Source organism: Neopelma chrysocephalum, unplaced genomic scaffold, assembly GCF_003984885.1.
Source record: "Neopelma chrysocephalum unplaced genomic scaffold, ASM398488v2 Primary Assembly neopelma1_283, whole genome shotgun sequence".
Lineage (NCBI taxonomy): Eukaryota > Metazoa > Chordata > Aves > Passeriformes > Pipridae > Neopelma > Neopelma chrysocephalum.
The window spans coordinates 400,699-420,444 of record NW_020897945.1 but is presented as its reverse complement, the minus strand read 5'-3'; the positions used below and the strand labels follow the sequence as shown (position 1 = coordinate 420,444).

At 53.8% G+C, this 19,746-nt stretch overlaps 3 protein-coding genes across 7 annotated transcripts in view; 1 reads left to right on the top strand and 2 right to left on the bottom strand.

Moving 5' to 3' along the window:
• Nucleotides 1–265, bottom strand: part of PTBP1 (polypyrimidine tract binding protein 1) — a 30,351-nt gene extending 30,086 nt beyond the window's left edge. Inside the window, exon 1 of one of the 2 annotated variants that reach the window (XM_027704627.1) lies at nt 143–265. Coding sequence is in view for 1 of the 2 variants with exons in the window: in XM_027704626.1 (XP_027560427.1) it covers nt 143–150 (8 nt within the window). In the remaining variant the exon portion in view is untranslated. The remainder of the gene's footprint in view (nt 1–142) is intronic. The other variant, XM_027704626.1, reaches the window with a different exon arrangement.
• A 347-nt stretch (nt 266–612) lies between these two features.
• LOC113978012 lies at nt 613–19,301 on the top strand. Of its 4 annotated transcripts, XM_027704619.1 has the most exons (6): nt 613–792; nt 8,753–8,836; nt 14,739–14,823; nt 15,016–16,186; nt 17,507–17,587; nt 17,766–19,301. In XM_027704619.1, exons 3-6 carry the CDS (start codon nt 14,821–14,823, stop codon nt 18,611–18,613), a joined length of 2,103 nt encoding a protein of 700 aa, XP_027560420.1. In that variant the 5' UTR covers nt 613–792; nt 8,753–8,836; nt 14,739–14,820; the 3' UTR covers nt 18,614–19,301. The 4 variants fall into 4 exon arrangements, with proteins under 4 accessions (XP_027560420.1, XP_027560423.1, XP_027560422.1 ...); XM_027704622.1 differs by lacking the exon at nt 17,507–17,587; XM_027704621.1 differs by lacking the exons at nt 613–792; nt 8,753–8,836 and adding an exon at nt 13,736–14,151.
• The window catches only part of PALM (paralemmin), a 30,936-nt gene continuing 23,806 nt past the window's right edge, over nt 12,617–19,746 (bottom strand). Inside the window, exon 11 of the transcript XR_003537472.1 lies at nt 12,617–12,628. The gene's annotated coding sequence lies outside the window, so the exon portion shown is untranslated. The remainder of the gene's footprint in view (nt 12,629–19,746) is intronic.

Here is a 19,746-nt window from a genome sequence, read left to right as displayed (position 1 = left end):
GCCCGCCCCGGCCGCGCCCGCGGGCCCCCCACAGGTACCGCCCCAGCCCCCGGCGCGGGTCCCCGACGCGGCCGCCTCCGCAGCCCGGGAGGGGCCCGGCGGCACCGCTCGCGGCCCCGGCGCGGCGCCGGGCGGGACTCACCCGTCCATTGCACGCGGAGAGGACCCGTCGGGAGCGGAGGGGAGGCGCCGCAATAGCGGGACGAGCGCGACGGCTCCGTGTTATAGACTCACAAAATGGCGGCGCCGCCTGTCCCGCCTCGCCCGCGCCGGCGCCCCATTGGTCAGCGGAGCTGTCACCCTGACGGGGGGGCGGGACCGCCCGCCTCCCGGGGTTGGCGCCCTGGCGCTGCGCGCGAAGCCGATTGGCTGCTGGCGGCACGGGGGCGGGGCGACGCGCCGGTGCGCGGCGCCATTCGGTAGGCGGAGGGAGGCGGCGGGGAGGAGCCATCTTCAGAGCGGGAAGGAGGCCGGAGTGACACCCGCAGCCGCCATCTTGAGTGGGGTCAGGGCATGGGAATCACTGCCTTGGGCGCCATCTTGAATACGGGCAGTGGCCCCGGCGTGCACATTGTGCCGTGAGGGGCTGCGGGGGCGGCTCGGCCCCGCCGCCATGTTGGGTGCGGGCAGGGAAGCCGCGCGCCGCCGCCATCCCGGATGAGGGTCGTTCGTCCGCGCCGCCCCTCGGGAGCCGCGCGGGGCCGGAGGGTTTAATTACAGTCCCCGTCTGTAATCGCAGTTAATGTCTTAAGGATAAAGATTACCCTGTGAGTGAGAGAGAGATCCCGTGAGGTAAGACATCTCACGTACCTGCTGCTCAGGCATGAGGCGGATCTGTGCCCCGAAACAGCTCCATGGCCCGTCAGGGGCACCTCAGTGCGCAATTAGATCGCCTTGTCCCACCTTAATGTTTATCATTGCCCGTAGGCCTCACTTGTGCAGGGATTCAGGTATATTCCACGGGTTTGGGGCTTGTCAAACCTCTGGAAGATTTGCTTTGCAGGTGCTGGGCCACCTACGGTGAATTTACACCGACTGTGGCGGTTTTGTGTGAGATCCTTTCTGTGGCTCCCTCAGGGTGACCGGGGCAGCTGTGGGGGTCTGTCCCCATCCCAGGCCCCCGGACGCTGCTGGATCCTCCCCACCCTCGCTCCAGGGAGCAGTTCTGCCGTAGGTGAAACACTGTTTAAATACAGACCCGTGTGAACGCTCAGAAAATTACTTTAGAGCGCAAAGGAAATTTGGGCAGCGTTTCTGCTGCGTGTCAGGTAACTCGGGCAGGTACAGACACGCATTTTGTATTCTCTCGTCTCTCTCAAGCATACACTTGACACGTGAGCAGGGAAAAGAAAAAGTTAGAACTGAAGTGGTCTGTCTTCTCCCAAACCCACGTTGCTGTGCCAAGTCCTCTGGCCAGAGCTCTTGTTTCTTAGTGGGGCAATTCTCCGAGGTTTCGGAGGCCAGGATCAGACATCACCTGCCTCCCTCACCCTCGTCCCATCTGTGAAATGCAGGAGCTTGCCTTGGCCTCGGATCTTACCAGGAGCTGGGAACTCTGATTCCCAAATCTTTGACTTACTGGGCTCCCAGTTAAAATCCGGGAAAAGTATGTTCTGATCTATTGCTAAAGGCAAATAAAACTGTCTGAAACCAGGTTGTTTGCTGGGTCGTGCATATGAAAGGCTCAGCTGCTGCCTCAGATAAGAGATTTACAACTTCGGTGAGACAAAGAATAGGAAAATGATGGGATTATGGATCCAGTGTAGCTGAGAGCCAGAGAGATAAAGTGATGTGATCAAAGAGACCAGGAATTTAACAGCCAACACAAGCTTCCTGCACTCCCTTGATCTGTGCCTGGTTTAAGGTGTGTTTCCCATGGAGGTGTTTCACTTCATCTTCCCTTCAGAATGATTTTATTTCTATACTGTAAGTAAGGAATCCCTCCATGGTAGAGGATGCTGTGGAGACAGAATCCCTCCTTTTTTTTTTTTTTTCAATACCCTAAAGAAGAGCACCCTGAACATGCCACAAAGACTGAAAATATTCATTAATGCTCAGCCAGGATCTGATTTTCAAGTGGCTGCTGACATGAGTTTATGGCATGTGCAGGTATCCCAGGTGCTTTCCAGGTATCTATGGTGGAACAGTGAGAGGTGGGTGCCAGCACAAGATTCCTGATTTCCAAAGGCTTGTCCTCTGCAGGTGTGCTCTGACTCAAAAGACTCATTAAGGTTTGTGCAACTCGCTCTGATTTTCCACAGTTCTGGTAGAAATTATGATTGTGCAACATTTTATCAGTTGTTTTCCTGCAATATGAAGAGAATTTTTCAGGCAGCATCTGCTCAGGGAGCAAAGTGACCAGAGATACTGTTGGGGCTTTCTCTGGGCCAAACAGGAAAATACATTTAAGAACAAGATCACCCTTGATATGAAAACCCAGCGGGGAGCAGGACCTGCCCCTGTGTGTCCTTGTGTTTGTTTTGAAAAACAAACCCAGATGAAAATGGCCATGTGGAGAAAAAAAAAAAAGAGGAGGGCAAAGGGAAAAAAAAGAACCAGTTTGTTTTGTAGGATCCTGCAGCAGCGTCCCACCCTCCAGCTCCGGTTCCTCCGGCCGGGAAAGGCCTCTGGGGCACACCCAGCTTTTTCTCTTTTTGAGCCCTTCCTGCCTGTGTTATCTCTTGGCGTTTAATTCACCACGAGAGAAGAAAAACCTCCTGAAACAAAACGGAGCCTTTCCTGCCTTTTCCCTTTGTATTGTTAAAACAACCCTGCGGCCTGTGCGGGGTCACGGACACTTCTCTGACTGTGTCCTTTGCAAACTGGCAGAACTCTTCCCCTTCTCCTTCCTCTTCCACCCGCCGTCTGTGTCAGCAGTTTGAAAAACAGAAACCCTCCTAAAACACGGCCCCAGTTGAGGAGCCTGAAGCCCTGGGCAGAGTGGTGCATCCTAGATGCTGGTGTCAGTGACAATTGCTTTCCTGGAAGTTCCTCTCCTGCCCCGTTATTCCCAGAACTCTGCAAGGCCCTAAACCAGGGAACTCTTTCCCAGATAACTGCTGCCCGTGCATCCCAAAGAAACCTGGGAGCTCGAGGGTGCTTCTCTTAGTCGCTTTTATTTATTCCCAGCCCTTTTCAGCGAACGCGGCGGTTTTGTTTCAGAGCACACTGGCAGCTTTAGCCACGTCTCAGGGTGCCAGAACATTCTTGTGTGCCTCGCTGAGGATGCCACATCACAGCCCTGGGAGGGGTTAGTGCAGAGCGGGCGGGGCGGGAGCGGAATCCCCGCGGGGTTTGTCAGTCCCGCAGATGTGCCCGGCTCTGACCCTCGGCCTCCCCTGCTCGTGCCTGAGGGCAGGGGCGAGGAGAGGGTCCCAAAGCCCCTCTGCAGCTGGGGTGGGTGGAGAGGAGGAGTGGGCACAGGGAGGACCCGCGGGAGAGCTGGCTGAGTTAGTTCCTGCCCCGGGAAAGGTGCAGCTCTGCCCTGCAGACACGTGGCTTTCTAAACAGGACACTGTGAGGGAGGGGGGCGTTTCTTCCACTGATCCAGGAGAGTTTGGCAGCATGGAGTATTGTCAAGGGGTGTTCTCATTGGTAATGGGTAAATAAAGGGGTTTGGAATCGAGCTTAATATCCTGTCAGTAATAAACAGAAGTGTTCTTGGAGAGGGACTTTTTACAAGGGCCTGGAGTGCCCAGGCAAGGGGAAGTGGCTTCAAACTGACAGAGGGCAGGGTTAGGTGGGATATTGGGAAAAAATTCTTCCCTGTGAGGGTGGTGAGGCCCTGGCACGGGTTGCCCAGAGCAAATGTGGCTGCCCCATCCCTGGAAGTGTTCCAGGCCAGGTTGGATGGGGCTTGGGGCCTTGTCTAATGGAAGGTGTCCCTGCCCATGGCAGGAGGGTGGAATGGGATGAGCTTTGAGGTCCCTTCCAGCCCAAACCATTCTATGATCCTGTGATCCCTAACCCGTGTATGGGCTCCGGGAGTGAGGTGTCTGTGCCAGCTCTACCACTGCAGCCACGTGAGGCCTCCTGTGCAGGTCCAGAGCTGAGCAGCTGAGAAACACTCTGCAAGCCAGGAGAGCTGCACCCGGGGCACGGCTGGTGTTGCCATTGCACACTCTGAGTTCCCTTTTTACAGGGCTGCCAAACTGCAGCTGCAGGTATTTCATGCTGCAAGCACCTACATCAACTTCAAATATCAAGTAGAATCAGAAGAGCTCACAGTTTACACCTTTCCTTCTTTCTAATCTGTGACATGAGAGACTTCTCTGTCTTTGTGCTGTTCCTCGTCCATGTTATTTCAGCACTTCCCTGTCCCCGCGGCTCCTCCCGATGCTCGGGGGTGACTCATTTCCTGTGCAGGACGAACCAGCCATTTCCTGGCTGTTCAACACAGGACCTTTTTTCCCTTCCAGTCGGGGTCGGAGTGGTGAGGATTAAGCTATAGTTTGAGTAATCCATGGTTTGATCGATCTGTGGTCTGATTCACTTGTCTCTTCATTGCAGCCTTCCCCAGAAATCACCTGGCAGCGGCTGGGCCTGCTCACCCACCCCTGCTCACCCAGGCCCCCAGCTCAGTGATTTGGGCTGTGGCATTAAAGTAATCACAGCCCAGCTCTAACAGTGCCATCCTTTCAGTCACTGCAAACCAGGTCTTCTCTTAGTTCGATCCATTTCAGCTCGTAATAAACAGGATGTTAAAAAAGAACCACAGGGCAAAGCCACTGATATCACAGCACAGATCTAAGCCAGAAATTCTAAGTTACCGCCTCAGCACTACCAAATTTGCATATTGACATTTGAGAAATCCAGGTAATACCTGTGTTTGTGTTAGACACAGGTTACCAGAAGGCTGAGTTGGTTCCTGTATTGATTCTGTGCCCATCATTCCAACTCTTCCCTCCAACACGTGCTCCCAATTTCCTGAGCCACTCTTTATTCCCACCCCACGCTGTGACTAACTCAAGGACAGCTTGCAACATTGACATTGGAGCTCAGACACTGCCTGGCCACTGCCATACCAGCTTGAGGTGTCACAGTTCTTTTGAGCAGCTTTTTTCTGCTGGATTTTTAATTATTCTTTTAATCCTATTTGAACACTTGGATTCATCAGCCTGTCACAGACCTGGAATGTTTGGGAAGAAACTCTGCACAGTAGGGATGCTGCTGCTGGAGTCTGAGTGGAGCACATGTGGAGGGCTGAACCCTGAATAATTCATACCTGTGATGATTTATTCATGCCCAGAGCTGGATACCTCCCTGTGACTTTCCATTATCTCAGAGAGAATGCAGGTTCCGATTCCACCGCCCCAGCCTGGTGCCAGCTGGACTTGGAGCAGGGGGGCTGATGTCTCTGCTCAACACAAGTGGGCAACTCCTGCCCTTTCAGTGCCACAACCGTGGCCCCTGACACCCAAACTGAAATGTAGGGACAGGTCCTTGCACATTCTTCAGAAAGGACGGTGGGTGAGCGAGCGGGTAAAGGTGTTTTCTACAGATACATGGGAGACCCTGCAGTCACAATGCAACATATTCTGAGCATGGAAAACAGGCCCTGACTCACTCACTGTGATGTGACACCACAGAGCTGAGCTCACTCTCCATGAGAAATTGCAGTTTTGTTTCCCACTGTAAAGTTACAGACTCTGATACAGTTGATGCCACATTGCAGGATCATTTCCTGCCCTCCCAGAAACCTTGCGGGAAAGTCTGGACAAAGAGCAGCAGCTCAGGCTCTGCTATGGGCTCTCAGAAAATGCTATCGGGAGAGGCTTGCAGGCCCACGCTCTGAGTTCCTGACCTGGGTGAGGATTCTGCAAGACATTCAAATTCCATCTGTCTAGAAAGACTGAAAGATGATCCCGCGTTTCAGAGACTCTCCAGACCTGCAGACGGCACTACCCCTCACTGCCTGGTGTGAAATTTCCTAATTGTTTAACCTGTAATCCTGACTTCTTTTGTCCTTGGAATAGGCTCTACATCAGCATAATCAAAAATGTCAAACAGGCTTGAGAACCTCTCCAAGTTGCTAAAAATGAACGTGGATTTCCTCCCTGCAGACTTACTTGGTCTCTCCCTTGCTCTGGCCTCAGCTTTCTGAGTGCCTGGTTCCAGTCCCTCAGCATAGTTTGCATTCCACTGCCAAGAATGAACATTTATTTATACAAACAACCCTCCTTCCAAGCACATCTCCCTCCATCCCGGAGCAGGGAAGTAAACACCATTTCTGGTCTGTCTGTAGCTCCAGCTCTGCATTTCCTTTTTGCTTTAGTCAGGGCCTTGTTTGCAGGGAAGGCTGAGTGCTGTCCCGTCACTTTGCCATGCCTCAGGTCTGCTCAGCAGTGGCCTGGGAAGCTCCCTCGCTTCCAATGATTTGATTTTGAGACCCTCTAAGGGTGGTGCCGGTTTCCCGACCAGCCCCTTGGGGTGGCTTGCTGGGTCAACAGCAGTTTCCAGAACTGGGACCTGGGGGGCTCTGCGGGACTCCGGGAGTGCTCAGCCCGCCATACCTGCTGCTCTCCCAGCTCACCATCACCTGCTGTTCCCCAGTAAGTTACTGGGCTGCTGTTCTTGTGCTTCCAGCAGTGCTGTGACACTGGGAGGGAGCCCGCAGGGAACTGGACCGGCAGCTCCCAGGTGAGCAGCGCTGAAGGGGCGAGGGGAGCAGCTGCAGCTCATGCATTATTGCTGCAGCATCTCCATCGCTCACCTGCCAGGCTCAGGGATTGTTCCTGAAACTTTAGCTCAGCCCCTCTGTCCGCAAGTGTCTCCCGTTGCATCTGCCATTCGAAATGGTTATGGCACAGATGCCAGATGACTCTGGGCAGGGGAGTGTCACAGGGGAGCTCAGGTCATTTAAATGAAAAAGGGCCCTGACAGAGAGACAGGCATCTGCAGAGCACCTCGAAGTGCTCCCTCAGGTGTGGAGCCTGCCTGCTGCTCACCCCTGCTGGGAGCACCAGGTTTTACTGGTACAAATTGCAGCAACGTTTGAAGAGGTGTCCACAGTCTGAAGGTGTGTGTGTCCCTCTGTCCCTCCCCAGACGTGCGGATCACACAGGGGTGTGTGCCCCCCCAGCACACAGATCACACAGGTGTGAACAGCCCAGTCAGTACTGGCTGTGTGTTCCTCCGTGTTTGTGTATGTGGCCCCCTCATCTGTGCCGTGGTTCTCCTGGAGCTGAGGGGGACATGAGAGACCCCAAAGGCAAAAGGTCAGGAGGGATTTTCCAAAGGCTGCTCCCCTTCCCCAAATCCCTCGTTTTGGTGCCACATTTGTGGCTCAGTGCAGCTGAGTTCAACTGCTTGTTTCCACAGGGAGTCAAGAGCAGACATGTCCAAGCCCAGCTGGCTCGGAGGGCACCGGGACAGCCGCGGTCTGTGCCCGCCGTGAGCCCCATTGTGAGCCCGGCCAAGAACGACATCATTTCCCCAGGGCTGCAGCTCTATTAAACACAAAGCTCCAAATGATTTCCTACTTGGATCAAAGCTGTGTTTGTTCCAGTGGCACTTAAGTTTAAAAGGCAATACTGGGAATGAATGAATCCTCCCCAGCGGCAGCTGCTGAGGCTGGGTTGGTTTGTCAGTGCTGTAATTATGCCATGGATGTCTCGTGTTTGCTGCCCCGTAAGTTCCTGAAGGATGCTGTGCAATGGAGCAGTGCAGGAAAGCCTTGCTCCCAGGCTGAGGGGCTTTTGCTTTCGTGGTGTGAAGGCTTGCTCATGTTTCAGGTGGTGAAAGTGTTCAGAAATCTCACATTCTGATCCAGAATCAAACCCAGAGTCTTCTGGATCAAACTGGATCGAAATGTATGAAGAGACACAGTGGCCTATGTCCAGAACCCTGGAATTGGTGGTTTGATTGTAGGCTAGGGTCTGGGTGAGGAACCTGCTCCCTAAATCCTCGTCTGGGTTGTACAGCAGATGCTCTGTGTGACAGACAGGAGGTAGAGGAGCCCTCCAGAGTATGAAATTAAGCACTAAAAGAACACGAAGGCAGGAACATGCAGCGTGTGAAGTCAGGAGAACTGAGAGCATTGGAGATGCCAGAGGAACAAAAGAAACCCAATATCCTTCAGAAGGTTTAATATTTAATTGGTGAGCTCTCTGATACCAGGGCAGTGAGTGCGGTGGACAATGACAGGAGCTGTGGAAGGGGTGCCAAGTGTCCCCCGTGGGGCCCCAGCACCCCCAACACACAGGCCCAGAGGCTCCTTGTGTGCAGAACCATCAGTTCTGTGCACAGCTCCCTGCTCTGGCCCACAGCACTGAATTCCTGGTTCTGGGTAAAACCAGCATCGACATGGCCCAAAGGAGACTCCCACTGCATGGCAGGTCTGACTGTGCTGCTCCTGGCTCCCTCCTGGGCAGGTACTGCCTGCACCTGCAGCCCAGAGGAGCCTTTCCATGAGCTCACACACACTCCCCATGGAGCTGAGTTCCATCCATCGGGGCAGTTCAGCTTCATTGTCTTGCTTTAAGGTCAGGGCTCAAAAAATACATAACTCAGCTCTGCTCTCGACGAGTAGGGGACAGCAGTGGGGAGCCACTGCCTCTCACTGGTACATCTCAGGTCCTGCTGATCCCGGCTGCTGCCCCAGGCAGCCACTCAGGGGCCACCAAAGCCGAGGGCTCTCAGCTCTCAGGGCAGAGAGCTTTGCTCATTGCTTCCATCCCACCCAAGGGGTTGGCAGGCTGCTTTGAGATCCCTTTCCTGGCCAACTAACAGCTCTCTCTCCCCTCTCTCCTAGGCTGCCTCTGGGTGAGATCCTGTGCTTTGGCAGTGCTGTGCTCCGTGGGAGGCTGCCCGGGGCGTCCCCGTGATCTCAGAGCAGGTAAGGGAGACAGTGGCACTTCAGAACAAGGACACAGTAGAACACTGAGCAGGAGCCAAGGCTCCAAAGGTGGGAGCCTGCAAGTCATCCAGATGTCCCATGGCATCACCAGAGAGCACAAACCAGTATATTTGCCTGTGGCCAAAATCCTGGGGTGCTGCGCCGGGAGATATTTTGTGGGGGACAGGCACTTGGGGTTCCCTGTGCCAGAGACCCAGCAGGGGCTGGAACAGGCCATCCCCAAGCCAGGGAGCTTCCCCTCCCCTGCAAGGTACTTTGTTACCAACAAAGTGGTTTCTCCTGCCTCCGGGAGCCATTTCCCATCACATCCCAGCAAACTCCATAAACACCTGAAGGGCAGAAGTGAGCGCAAGTGTTTGCCTGGTGCTGGTGAGAGCGAGTCCTGCACCCCCAGGCCGAGTCTCCTCGACTTCAGGGGCCTTAGACAAGGAAAACCCTCACACCTGGGAAGGAGCTGAGGTGTGGGTCAGTAAAGTTGGGCTGTATTGTAAAAGAAGTAGGTTACCATGTCCCATTGTGAACAATTACATCTAATTACAAGTCACAGATTCGCCACAATTACTATTTAATAATAAATTGCTGCCGTGCTCCAGCCAGAGCGAGCCGGGGAACACGTGAGCTCTGGTGGGACAGCAGGGGAGAGGGCTCTGGCTCAGCTCAGGGAGGGGCAAGTGCCAGGCCCCAAAACGGGGGTGAAACACTGGGTGCTGTGTCCTCCTGCCCACAGCACTGGTAGGTGAGTTTGGTTTGGTTTGGGTTGGTTTGAGTTGCTTTGGTTTCGTCGGTTTGGGTTGGGTTAGTTTGGCTCAGTTTAGTAGATGGTTGAAGAAACGCCTTGTGGCACACAGTGATTTTAGTTAAACTTTAAAAGGCTGCTCAGAAATATAAGAACCTGCAATAAACTCTCTAACAATTAAATCGAACAAGATTTGCCCCCTCTCCTGGCCAGCCCCGGTGGGCTGTTGGCTTCGGCTCTTTGATATCCGGTCCTGGCAGAGCCGCACCGGACCGAGCCCAGCCCGGGAGGCCCTTCCTGCTCTGCCGGTGCCGGCTCTGGCCGCGGGGCTGCGGATCCCGGCAGGAACCGGGACACGGCGGGACCGGGACGGGACCGGGACCGGCACCGGGGGGGCCGGGCCGAGCACCGGGGGCCGAGCGCCCCCTGCCGTCACCGAGCGCCCTCCGCCGGTACCGGGGCCGAGCGCCCCCTGCCGGTACCGAGCGCCCTCCGCCGGTACCGGGGCCGAGCGCCCCCTGCCGGTACCGGTGCCGAGCGCCCCCTGCCGGTACCGGGCGGCGGCGGCTCCGGCCCCGGGCGCGGGGAGCAGGAACAAAAGGGGTCCCCGGTTTCACGTCGTTCCCGGGTGATTTGCGAGCCCGGCGCACCCAAACGCGGCGGAACCGGCAGGATCGAAGGAGCTCGTACAGCAGGAGACACTGGAATCGCCCCGTGTCCGGTGCTCAGGGGCAAACCCGGGGGCAGCGAGTGAAGCAGCAGCACTCCCGCGGGGCCGCCCGGGGTGAGGTCACCGACCATCGTACACCAACTGTGGGGGGCACAGTCAGTCCCCACGGTCTGGCTGTGCCTGTGACGGCTCCATGCTCATCCCAGCACCTGTCTGGGAACAAATCATCCCAGGGAGAGTCACAGCCTGGAATCACGAGGACAGTCTGGCCATCTGGCCCCACGGCACTGGCACAGGTGTGAGGTGCCTCCAGGTACCACCAGGGCCCTGACAAGGTGTCAGCATTTCCTGTCCAGGTCACACATTTGCCCGTCACTGATTTCAGCTTTCCCACTTCCTCCTGGACTCCTATTTATAGAAGTTCATGGTTTCAAATGACTTTTTTCTGTCACTCAGGCTGGTTTGGTGGCTGATCCGTGCTTGGTGGCCCAGGCAATGCTGTACCAGCTGCCCGTGGCGTTTATTATTGCTTTTCAGAGGCCTTGATGCAGTGCTCACAGTCACATCCCAGGCCAGCGACTCCAGAAGGCAGCCCCTCAGGAGCAGAGACAGTTTGGAATCAGGGGAGAAGTGGTGTCCGAATCTTTGAACAAAAAAGCTCTTGTTTAAGGAATGTGGTGCTGGAGGCCAGTGTTTGCCAGCAGGGTCTGTCTCCCGCTCGAGCCGGTGCCTGCAGTCAGACCCTGCCCTCTGCAGACACACAGGGCGGGGGGGGGATTTTCTGGAAACATCTCTCAAAATGGAGGAATGGCGCCCTGTAGCAAGTACAGGATATATCCTGGGAATTGTATTTCTGCAGACAGGGCAGGAGGGGCTGGTGGAAGTACGTGCGGAAGCAGGAAGAGAGCTGAAGAGGTGCTGAGAATGCTCTTGTACAGGGCAGGGGAGGAGGGAAACAAACATCTCAGAGAACAGGAAAACTGAAGTGCTGGAAAATGATGGATCCACCCCCCAGGCCCCTGCTAAGGAGGGTGGGACAAGCTCCATGATTTCTGGCAGCCACGAGCTGCTGCTGCTCCGCTCAGCTCCCGTCCTGCAGCCAGATGTGTCCGAGTGCAGCTCCAGCCCTTCCTGCCCCACACGCCCCGGCAGTGCCCCCACGCTGGCCGCAGCTCTGGCCGTGCCCCACACCTGTGTTTGTCCCCCCAGCTCCAGGGAGGGTTTCCCGAGGGAGCAGGGAAGGGGGCAGGAGTCAAGTTTAAGCACTGCTGTTCTGTATCCTGTTGTTTTCCTAGCAGGATTGTTGCAGTTTCCTGCACTGTCTTATCTGGAGCAGGGAAGGCAGCGCTCTCCGATCCGCTGGCTCAGTGTGTGTCCCGGGTTCTAATCTGCAAAACAGGAGTTAGAGCCCCTGAGAGGAACCAGCCAGGGCTGTCACAGGGCAGGGGGACAGGGACAGAGGGGGCAAAGGGCTTTTAGTGCCTCGAAATGAGTGTCTTTATTTGGTGCTCCTGTTTGCACAAGGCTGTGTGTGTCACACGGGTTTGGGCCTTCGGCACACCCAAGAGGGAGAGAGAGGAAGATCCTGATGGTGACATTCTCAGGTGATTCTGTGTTTGACAGACTTTACAGGAGGATAATTTTCAGAAAATGCTGAGCATGCTTTCCCCCATCCCCAAAGGCTCAAAGTACAAACAGGAAAGTCTTAAAGCAAAAAGACCATTTCCGTGTTTCAGTCAGCCCGGAGTTCAGTCTCCCCTGAAATGCTGGAGGCTCCTGTGAAATTACTTGGCCACATTTTCTGGAATACAGAGGTAAAATCCACATCCACAGCACTGAGGCCTGGAAAGCTGTGCAGAGGAACAGGGCCTGAGAAAGCCAAATCTTGTAGATTTAAAAAAGACCAACCACCTTTTTTCCTCGAGTGAACCTGAATTCATCTAACTATAGGTTTTAGCAGTGCACTGAATTCCCCGTGGGTTAAAAAAAATTCAATCCTTTACTGTACAGCTCTGGAATGTCCTGTTTTCAGGACAGAAAGGTGTGGGTCCTGCACACAGTGTCCATTATCAGATGGGAGCCTCTCCTGGAAAGAAAATTAACCCACCACATCAGCTCCCAACCAAGCAGGCACTGAACCAGGCACAAGGCTCCAAAACAAAACTCCCTCCCCACAGGCACCCCAGGGTTGTTGGAAGCGGGTAAAAACTGTGGCAGTGATCAAGATGGATTTTTATTATTTAAAGAGAAGATATGTATGCCAGTTCAGCCTTTGGAGGAAGGACAGGGGTCATTTTTCTCACTCAGCTGTGACTGTGAATCCAGGCCGGTTCCACTTGCCATTCCTTTGGGGCACTCCCAGCTGCTGGAAGTGTGGGGGCTGCAGTGGGCTGAAGGGTCTGTAGCTTAGCACCAGAGCCTGTGCTGGGAACTAAATAGCAAGAGAAAAAAAGGGTTTTTTTTCCGAGCCATCAGGAAGAGGAAGACATGTGTCTGGAGATAAGGAAAGATAAAAGCATTCCACTTGCAGAGGCCTGTGATAGGGATCAAGATGTTCATCTGCCAAGTCAGTAATTTTGTGGCCTTATGACCATGTGGAGCTTCCGCTCCTGTTACCTTTTCCCACACTGACTGAAGGCACTGGATTATTGGCATGGAAGTTCCTTTGAGTCTGTCCGAGCAGCTCAGCCCTTTCAGGGAATTGCACAGGCTGAACTCAAAGATAAAACTCTCTTTGACTTCAGGAGGGAAAACAGTTCTCCCTCGAGTTTAGGTGCAGCTTTTGGGGGCTCAGCAGGTACAGTCTGTGAGCTCCCTGGCCTGGGGAGGTAGGAACAGGTCAAACACCTCTGGGGAGAAGCTTGGGCAGAGCCACTTTCTGTGAGGGGTCAGGACAGCCAAAACAGCTGTTGGAGGTGACTCTCTGCCCTGTTTGCTGGCATCCATCAAGAGTGAGCTCACAGGGACAGGAGATCCATCCAAGGCCTCGATTAACGTCAGGAGCTCAAAGTGCATTTGCTCCTTCCAAACAGGCTTTTATTGTCTGATTTTTGGTTAAAGCAGCAGTAGATTTCTGTGAAAAATGCTCTGTAAATCCTGGCTGTGCACATTTCCACACGCTGGCACGCACAACAGCCAAGCATTCAGGCTAAAATTATCCGTGCTATCATTAGGAAGGAACACATGGATTGATGGAGCCCAAGTGCAGAAGAGAGCTGTGCTGTAGGCAGGCTCACCCCAAAGGGAGCAGTTCCTGTGCTTCCCAGTCGTTCCCTGGCGGGCACCTGCGAGAGGTGTGACCGTTCCCTTTGGACAGGAGAGCCGGTGGGTTGGGCTGGTGGTGGGCGGGCACTGAAGGCCCCAGGCACCGAGGACGCCGGGCACAGCCTCTGCCCTGGGGCCGGCACTCCTGGGGCCGGCACTCCTGCGGCACAGCCAGGTCTGCCTTCAGTGTAACCGCCACACTCCTGAGATAAATCCCTGCCGACAAGCACCGCGTTCACAGATTACAGAGCAGCCCTACAGCTGTCAGCTGGGATGGGCTTCTCCGTGTTCCACAGCTCACCGGCAGAGCAGGAGCCCCGGGGCTGGAGCTGCCGTACCTGGCAGCGGGTGCTCAGGTGTGCTGGGCTGTGCTCACTGACCGCCAGCCAGGGCCTGTTCTCACCAAGAGCTGTGTCACGTTTAGGCCAGAACTGCTCAAAGAACCAGTTTAGACATGGTTCCTGTGTCCAGTGTTTTCAGCCTGGCTTCTTTTACCTCGACTAATTGCAAAGCTTTTAATTAATCATGGCCCGAGACACCTGGAGCACAGGCCCCACTCCGGCCTGCGAGCGCACGGTGTCAGTCACAGAGGGTGACACAGTGTCAGTCACAGAGGGTGACACAGTGTCAGTCACCGGGCTGCTACAGGGCCGAGGGTCTGTTACGTGTTCCCTGTGACACAGAGACAGGGATGAATGTCCAGGCTGCTACATGGAGCCTCACAAATAGATGGGAGAGTTTCAGATCTAGTCTCTAGTATAAATACGAGTTAAATGTGCAAATCCTTCAGTTGGGAAACTGCCTCTTGTTACTGTTTGCACAATCAGAGAATGTCAGATTGAACCAGCCTCACTATTCCTGGTTCTCTCTCTGCAGTTCAGCACTTGGAGACACAGAGCTTGCCAACCACAGAGTGCTGAAGGAACAACTCGCAGAGTTCAGTTTGTAAAATCCTATTTTCAGTGTTTATATTTCGTTTCTGTTTTGTTGGTGCTGCAGAGGCTCATCCTGCAAATATTTACTCCAGTCGGGTTTTGTGTTAGGAGTTCCTGGGAACCCAGGGAGGGCACAGGCCTGAAGTGGTCTTTGTTTTGGGCTGAGCTTGGAGAAGTTCAGTTGCATCTGCTGGTCAGGGTTTTTTATATATATATACACACATATATATACACATACATACATGTATATAGACACACATGTGATAATTATTTCAGGTTCTGAGAGAGAAAGGCCATTCAAAGAGTCACTTACTGATCTCCACCTGAGAGAAGGCTCAGCGACACAGAAAGCAGCAGCATGGTGAGTGTTCTGTTATGGCATAAATGATCCCACAGACAGAAAGAATGAACAAATTGGTTTGTAAAAGGAATCATGAGAGGAAATTGCCAATCTACAATTATCACTCTACTGGGGAGGGACAGAAACAGCCCCAGGACTGCTCTTCTCTGCACAGCCCCTCTCACTCACGTCCTTTCCAACATGCCTTTACAGAACGAGAGCTCTGGGGATGGAGAGAGCAGCAAAGCCAGTTTCCTTCGCACGGGTCTCTCCAAACTTGTCATCTGGGCACACAGCCACGGGACCATATGCAACGAGATCCCAGCCCTGGAATTTATGCAGAGCACGGGTCACCTGAGCAGGGACAACGCTATGCTGTGGATGTGCAGAGTCGGACATGCCTATCACTGGCAGTATGAGAAGTTACATGACAGAGACAGAGAAGGGACTGAGGCTGTAGGAAGGAAAAGGAGGCCTCAGTTTTCTGAGACTTCAGCAAGGGAAGATAGCTTTGGGGAAAAGAGGCCCAGGCTGACCCCATCATCTTTTGAGAGGGGTCAAGCAGATGTTGGGAGCACAGGGTCGTGTGGCAGATCCCCGGGAGTCACTCAGCAGGAGGCTGACACAGCCTACACAAGGCATAAGAAGCCATCACCCAGAGGGAGTCAGAACAGCAGGGAACTGATGACATCTTGCTCTGCAGCAGAGCAGCACTTGGCAGTCGCTGGACTCCAGACTGGTGGTCAGAATGTGAAGCTCAAAGATGATGATGACGTCCTGATCATCTCTGATGAAGAGCGGTGTGTGGCAGATAAAGACAACCAAGGAGACAGAATCAACCAGAATAATGTGTCAGAGCCACCTACTCAGGTGGATTTGCAGATGCTCCACTGCCAGGAGTTGGCATTTCACCAGCCAACAGCCCCTCAAAGACCTGCCTTTGCCCACATGGCAGGGCCACCTCTAGCCCGTGCCTACATTCTGCAGCCCCCTGTCAGCAAGCTGGAGGAGCCGGGCAGGAACGTCCTGAGGTTGGGTCATTTCACTGCTGCAGGGCCCACGGCTGAAACTTCCAGAGGGAGGAACCCCCTGGGGGCAGCAGCACCAAAGGTGGGTTTCAAACCTCTTCCTGTCTCCAGCACTGAAGCGAAGGCCCAGCTTGAGTCACGCCCCTTGGTGACATTCTTTAAGTTCCAAGCCACTGCTGATGTCCAGCAGCAGCTCCAGCTGAGCCCTCCAAAGCATGGCCTGCTGGGATTGGACTCCAGCAAGAATGGCACTGAGAGTTTGGCTGAGGAGAGCGAGCCCTCGGGATCCAGGCAGGCACCTCATCCCTCAGCCTTCCAGAGTCCGGAGAGCCATCCACCTGCAGCCTCAAACAGAGGTAAGAGAGCCCAGAGTTCTGTGCCTGCAGGGGTGTGGGGGTGTTCTTTTAATCACTTTCCCAAAATAGCAAAGGAGGGCGAGTTCACATCACTGCCAAGATCTATTCTGCAGCATCTAAGTAAATCCCTCCAATTTGGGGCACTCTTGTTTCTACTCAAAGGGACTAAAAAGATCCCTACCTGAAGCAATTAGCACTTCTGTAGGAAATGCCCTTCCCTGAGTTACCCAGAGGTGTTCTTGGCCTCAGCCCAGCCCCAACATCCCAGTGTTGAACACTTTGGTCTTCCATTTTATGTAGTATCCCCACATGGAACATTGGCTGTGCTTAAGAGAGTCCCTATGGGAAACTGGAGCCAGAGATGGGAACTCGGGTCTCAAGAGAAGGAAACAAGGGGCAGTAACTTAACACAGAGAGATTGTGGCTGAAGCCCTGGCTGCACCAAAGCCAGCTGCAAAAGATCCCAGCGCTGGCAGTGGCAGAGTGTCAGCCCTGCATGGGAAATGCCAGCAGCTCCATGCATTGCTTTAGTCCTTTCAAGAATGAAGGTTTTCATATGCACTGCCCTGCAGTTTGGGGCCTGGGTACGTGCTTGGGGAGGGCAGAGGGCGCTGAGGCAGCATTTGGGGTGTGCCTGTGATGTGCTTACACCGTCGGTGCTGGTCCTGAACAGGCTTGGGGTTACAGACACTCGTGTTCCTTGTGGAGCCACAACCACACAAACTGCCACAGTTGGGTTTTGGGAGCATTATTTGACTATTTTCATAACTGACATCAAGTGTCATCTGAAGGGACTGGACATTCACCTGGGAATGTCTGTGTAGTGTCTGTTCCTGCCAAGGTAGCTGGCTCATGGCTCAGAAGAGGCCTTGGCATTATTGATTCACGAGCCATTGCTCTCTGCACCCAGAGCAGTCAGTACAAAACAGGCCAGAAACCCAAACCAGTGGGATGGGGATCAGAGGAATCCACCTAATCCATCCACAATATGTCAGGATGACAACTAAGCCTGTACAAAAGAACCCGGTACAAAAAGGGGAACCTATAGATGTTGGCTCACGAGCCCTTTCCCATCTCCCCCTCCTCAGTCCTGGACAAGTCACAGGCAAGCAGATGGAGCTTTCCAGCAATCCAAAGAATTAATTTCTCACGCTACATTGAACTAGGTAGATGTGGTATTGCCATGGCAACTTGAGAGAGAGCCCAACTGGAATCCTGGCAATCCTTTAAACAAAATAATAATACACGTTTACTCACCTGTTTGTTTTCCCTCACCATCCTCCTCAGCTTTTGGTTCATGCTTTTATTTCATGGTGACAGGGAAATGTCCCTGTCTGGCAGCGAGGAGGGCCAGCAGCCAGCAGAGAGGGAGCAGGAAGGAGCCCAGCCTTCCCTGGAGAGGTGGGCACTGTCAGTGCCACTGGTTGTGGAAAACACAAAACTGATCCACAGCTCTGGGGGAGGGGGTTTGAGAGAGTCCTGTCCCTTTCAGAAGGGAGGTGGACACCACCCTGCATCTCCTCGCGTTTTACTGATCTTTGTGAATTCTCTGGCTACAAAGCTGTGTCTTAACTTTCAGATGTTCTGCAGAAGCAGGAGAAAAAGAAAAACTTTCCCACTAGTGATATCAAGGTGTTCAAAGACTGGCTGATGTTGCACCACCCCTCTGAGACACGTGAGATCCACACGCTGCCACCTGAAGACCTCGACCGCTACCTGGTCTCGTTCTTCAGCTCCACCAAGAGACAGGATGGCACGGATTTTTCTGCCCATTCCTTCAGCTTCCTGCAGCGCAGCATCGAGCGGTACCTCAGGGAGCACAGCTACCAGTACAATGTGGTGAGAGGGCTGGAGTTCAGGGCCTCTCAGGAAGCTTGGAAACTAAAGCATCAGTGCCTGTTCCAAAAGAAGAGGGAGGAAGAGTGGAGTATTTTGGAGAACCTGTCAGATGAAGATGTGGAAAACCTTCGTAAGAAGGGAATTTTAAACAGGATGGACCCTCAGGGCTTTCTGCACCTCATGTTCACCAACATCGTTCGGGGGTTTGGGGCAAGCACCCACAGCCAGAGCCACCACCTCTACTGGGGACAGCTGGTGCTGAGGAAGAGTGAGGGAGAGGTGGAGTACTTGGAGTGGAAGGATGATCTGAGCCTAGAAGGAAACAAAGGGGAGTCAAGCCCACGGCTCTTTGCCAAGCCTGATGATCCAGAGAACTGTCCAGTCAGCAGTTACAAGGAGTACGCCAGGAGGAGGCCGCCGGGCAGCCTGAACGACAGCGATGCACTTTACCTGGCTCCCAGGGCACAGTGCTCCAGCTGGGACCAGGTGTGGTACTTCAGCAAGCCACTGACAAGAGCCAAAATGGAAAAGATCTTGAAAGTTATTACCCAGCAAATCAGAGGAGCCGTAAGGAAGCCCAGGCAATAGAGGTGTCCCTTCAGCTTTCCCCCTTAAACCACTGCAAGGCTCCTCTGAAACAGAATCCTGTCGTGATATTTGGTGTAGGCTGAGAGCAAACATCCTTCTCCTGGTCTTTGCCTTGGCACTGAAGGCACCTACACATCTGCAGCGCCTCAGCTTCGAGGTAAATTCCTCTGTTGTTCTTTCTGTTATTGGAATTGCTAATTCAGTGAGTTAATGAGAATCTTTGGTTTCACATTTGCCAAACAAGTTAATGTTCTACTGCACAGTCAGTGCCATGAGAAACCACCAGTGCTGACGTAGAGGTCTTGAGGGTGGCACAGCCCAGCCAGGAGTGCCAACTGCACCTTCCTTTTGGGGGCTGACGCAGCTCAGCCTGCAGGGAAGGATGAGCAACACGAGGAGAACAACGACGGTGCTGATCCCCATCTCACGGGGTTGCTTCTGACAAGGTTCAGGTCATTTCCCTTAGTGAAAGATTCGTAGATTGCAGAAGTTGTGGCTGTTTTAAGAAGTTATTTAAAGTGTCTGACGGTGTTGAAAGATTTTATGGTAAGTGGTTTCCCTGGAGTGCAAAATGCAGCTCCCCAAAGGCCCTGGGAGATGTGCTGAGCTCTGCTCGGGGCTGTTCAGTGCCTGTTACATTCCAGTCAGGTTGTTGGTTGCATTGTTGACAGAACCAAATAAAAGAACCTTTAGCTCAGTCCTGTCTGTCTGTTCTGCCCGGTTGCAGCGGGTGCCCTGAACAGCAGGGGATGGCTCCCTGGAATGCCAGAGTGTTCCATGTTGTTCCCTGTGATGTCCCTGGAACACCAGCGTGTTCCATGTTGTTCCCTGCGGTGTCCCTTGCTCCCAGCCTGGGGGTGCAAAGCTCTCCCACGGGGAGTTTGGGCCCTTTGAAGCCCTGCGAGCCACGTCTGTGGTTTCTGAACAAGGCCTTGGGGGCCAAGCCCTTTGCCAGAATCGGTCCTGTTTGAGGAATTTCACAACACCAGATAACTGAGGGATGTTTGAAGAGACATAAAAAAAAGACAAACTCAGTTCACTGAGTGCTGGAGGGCGTCTGCCTGTTCCCCTAATGCTGCTGAGCCCTGATGGCATCACAAAGGCTCCACAATGGCACAGCCATCCCAAAGGGA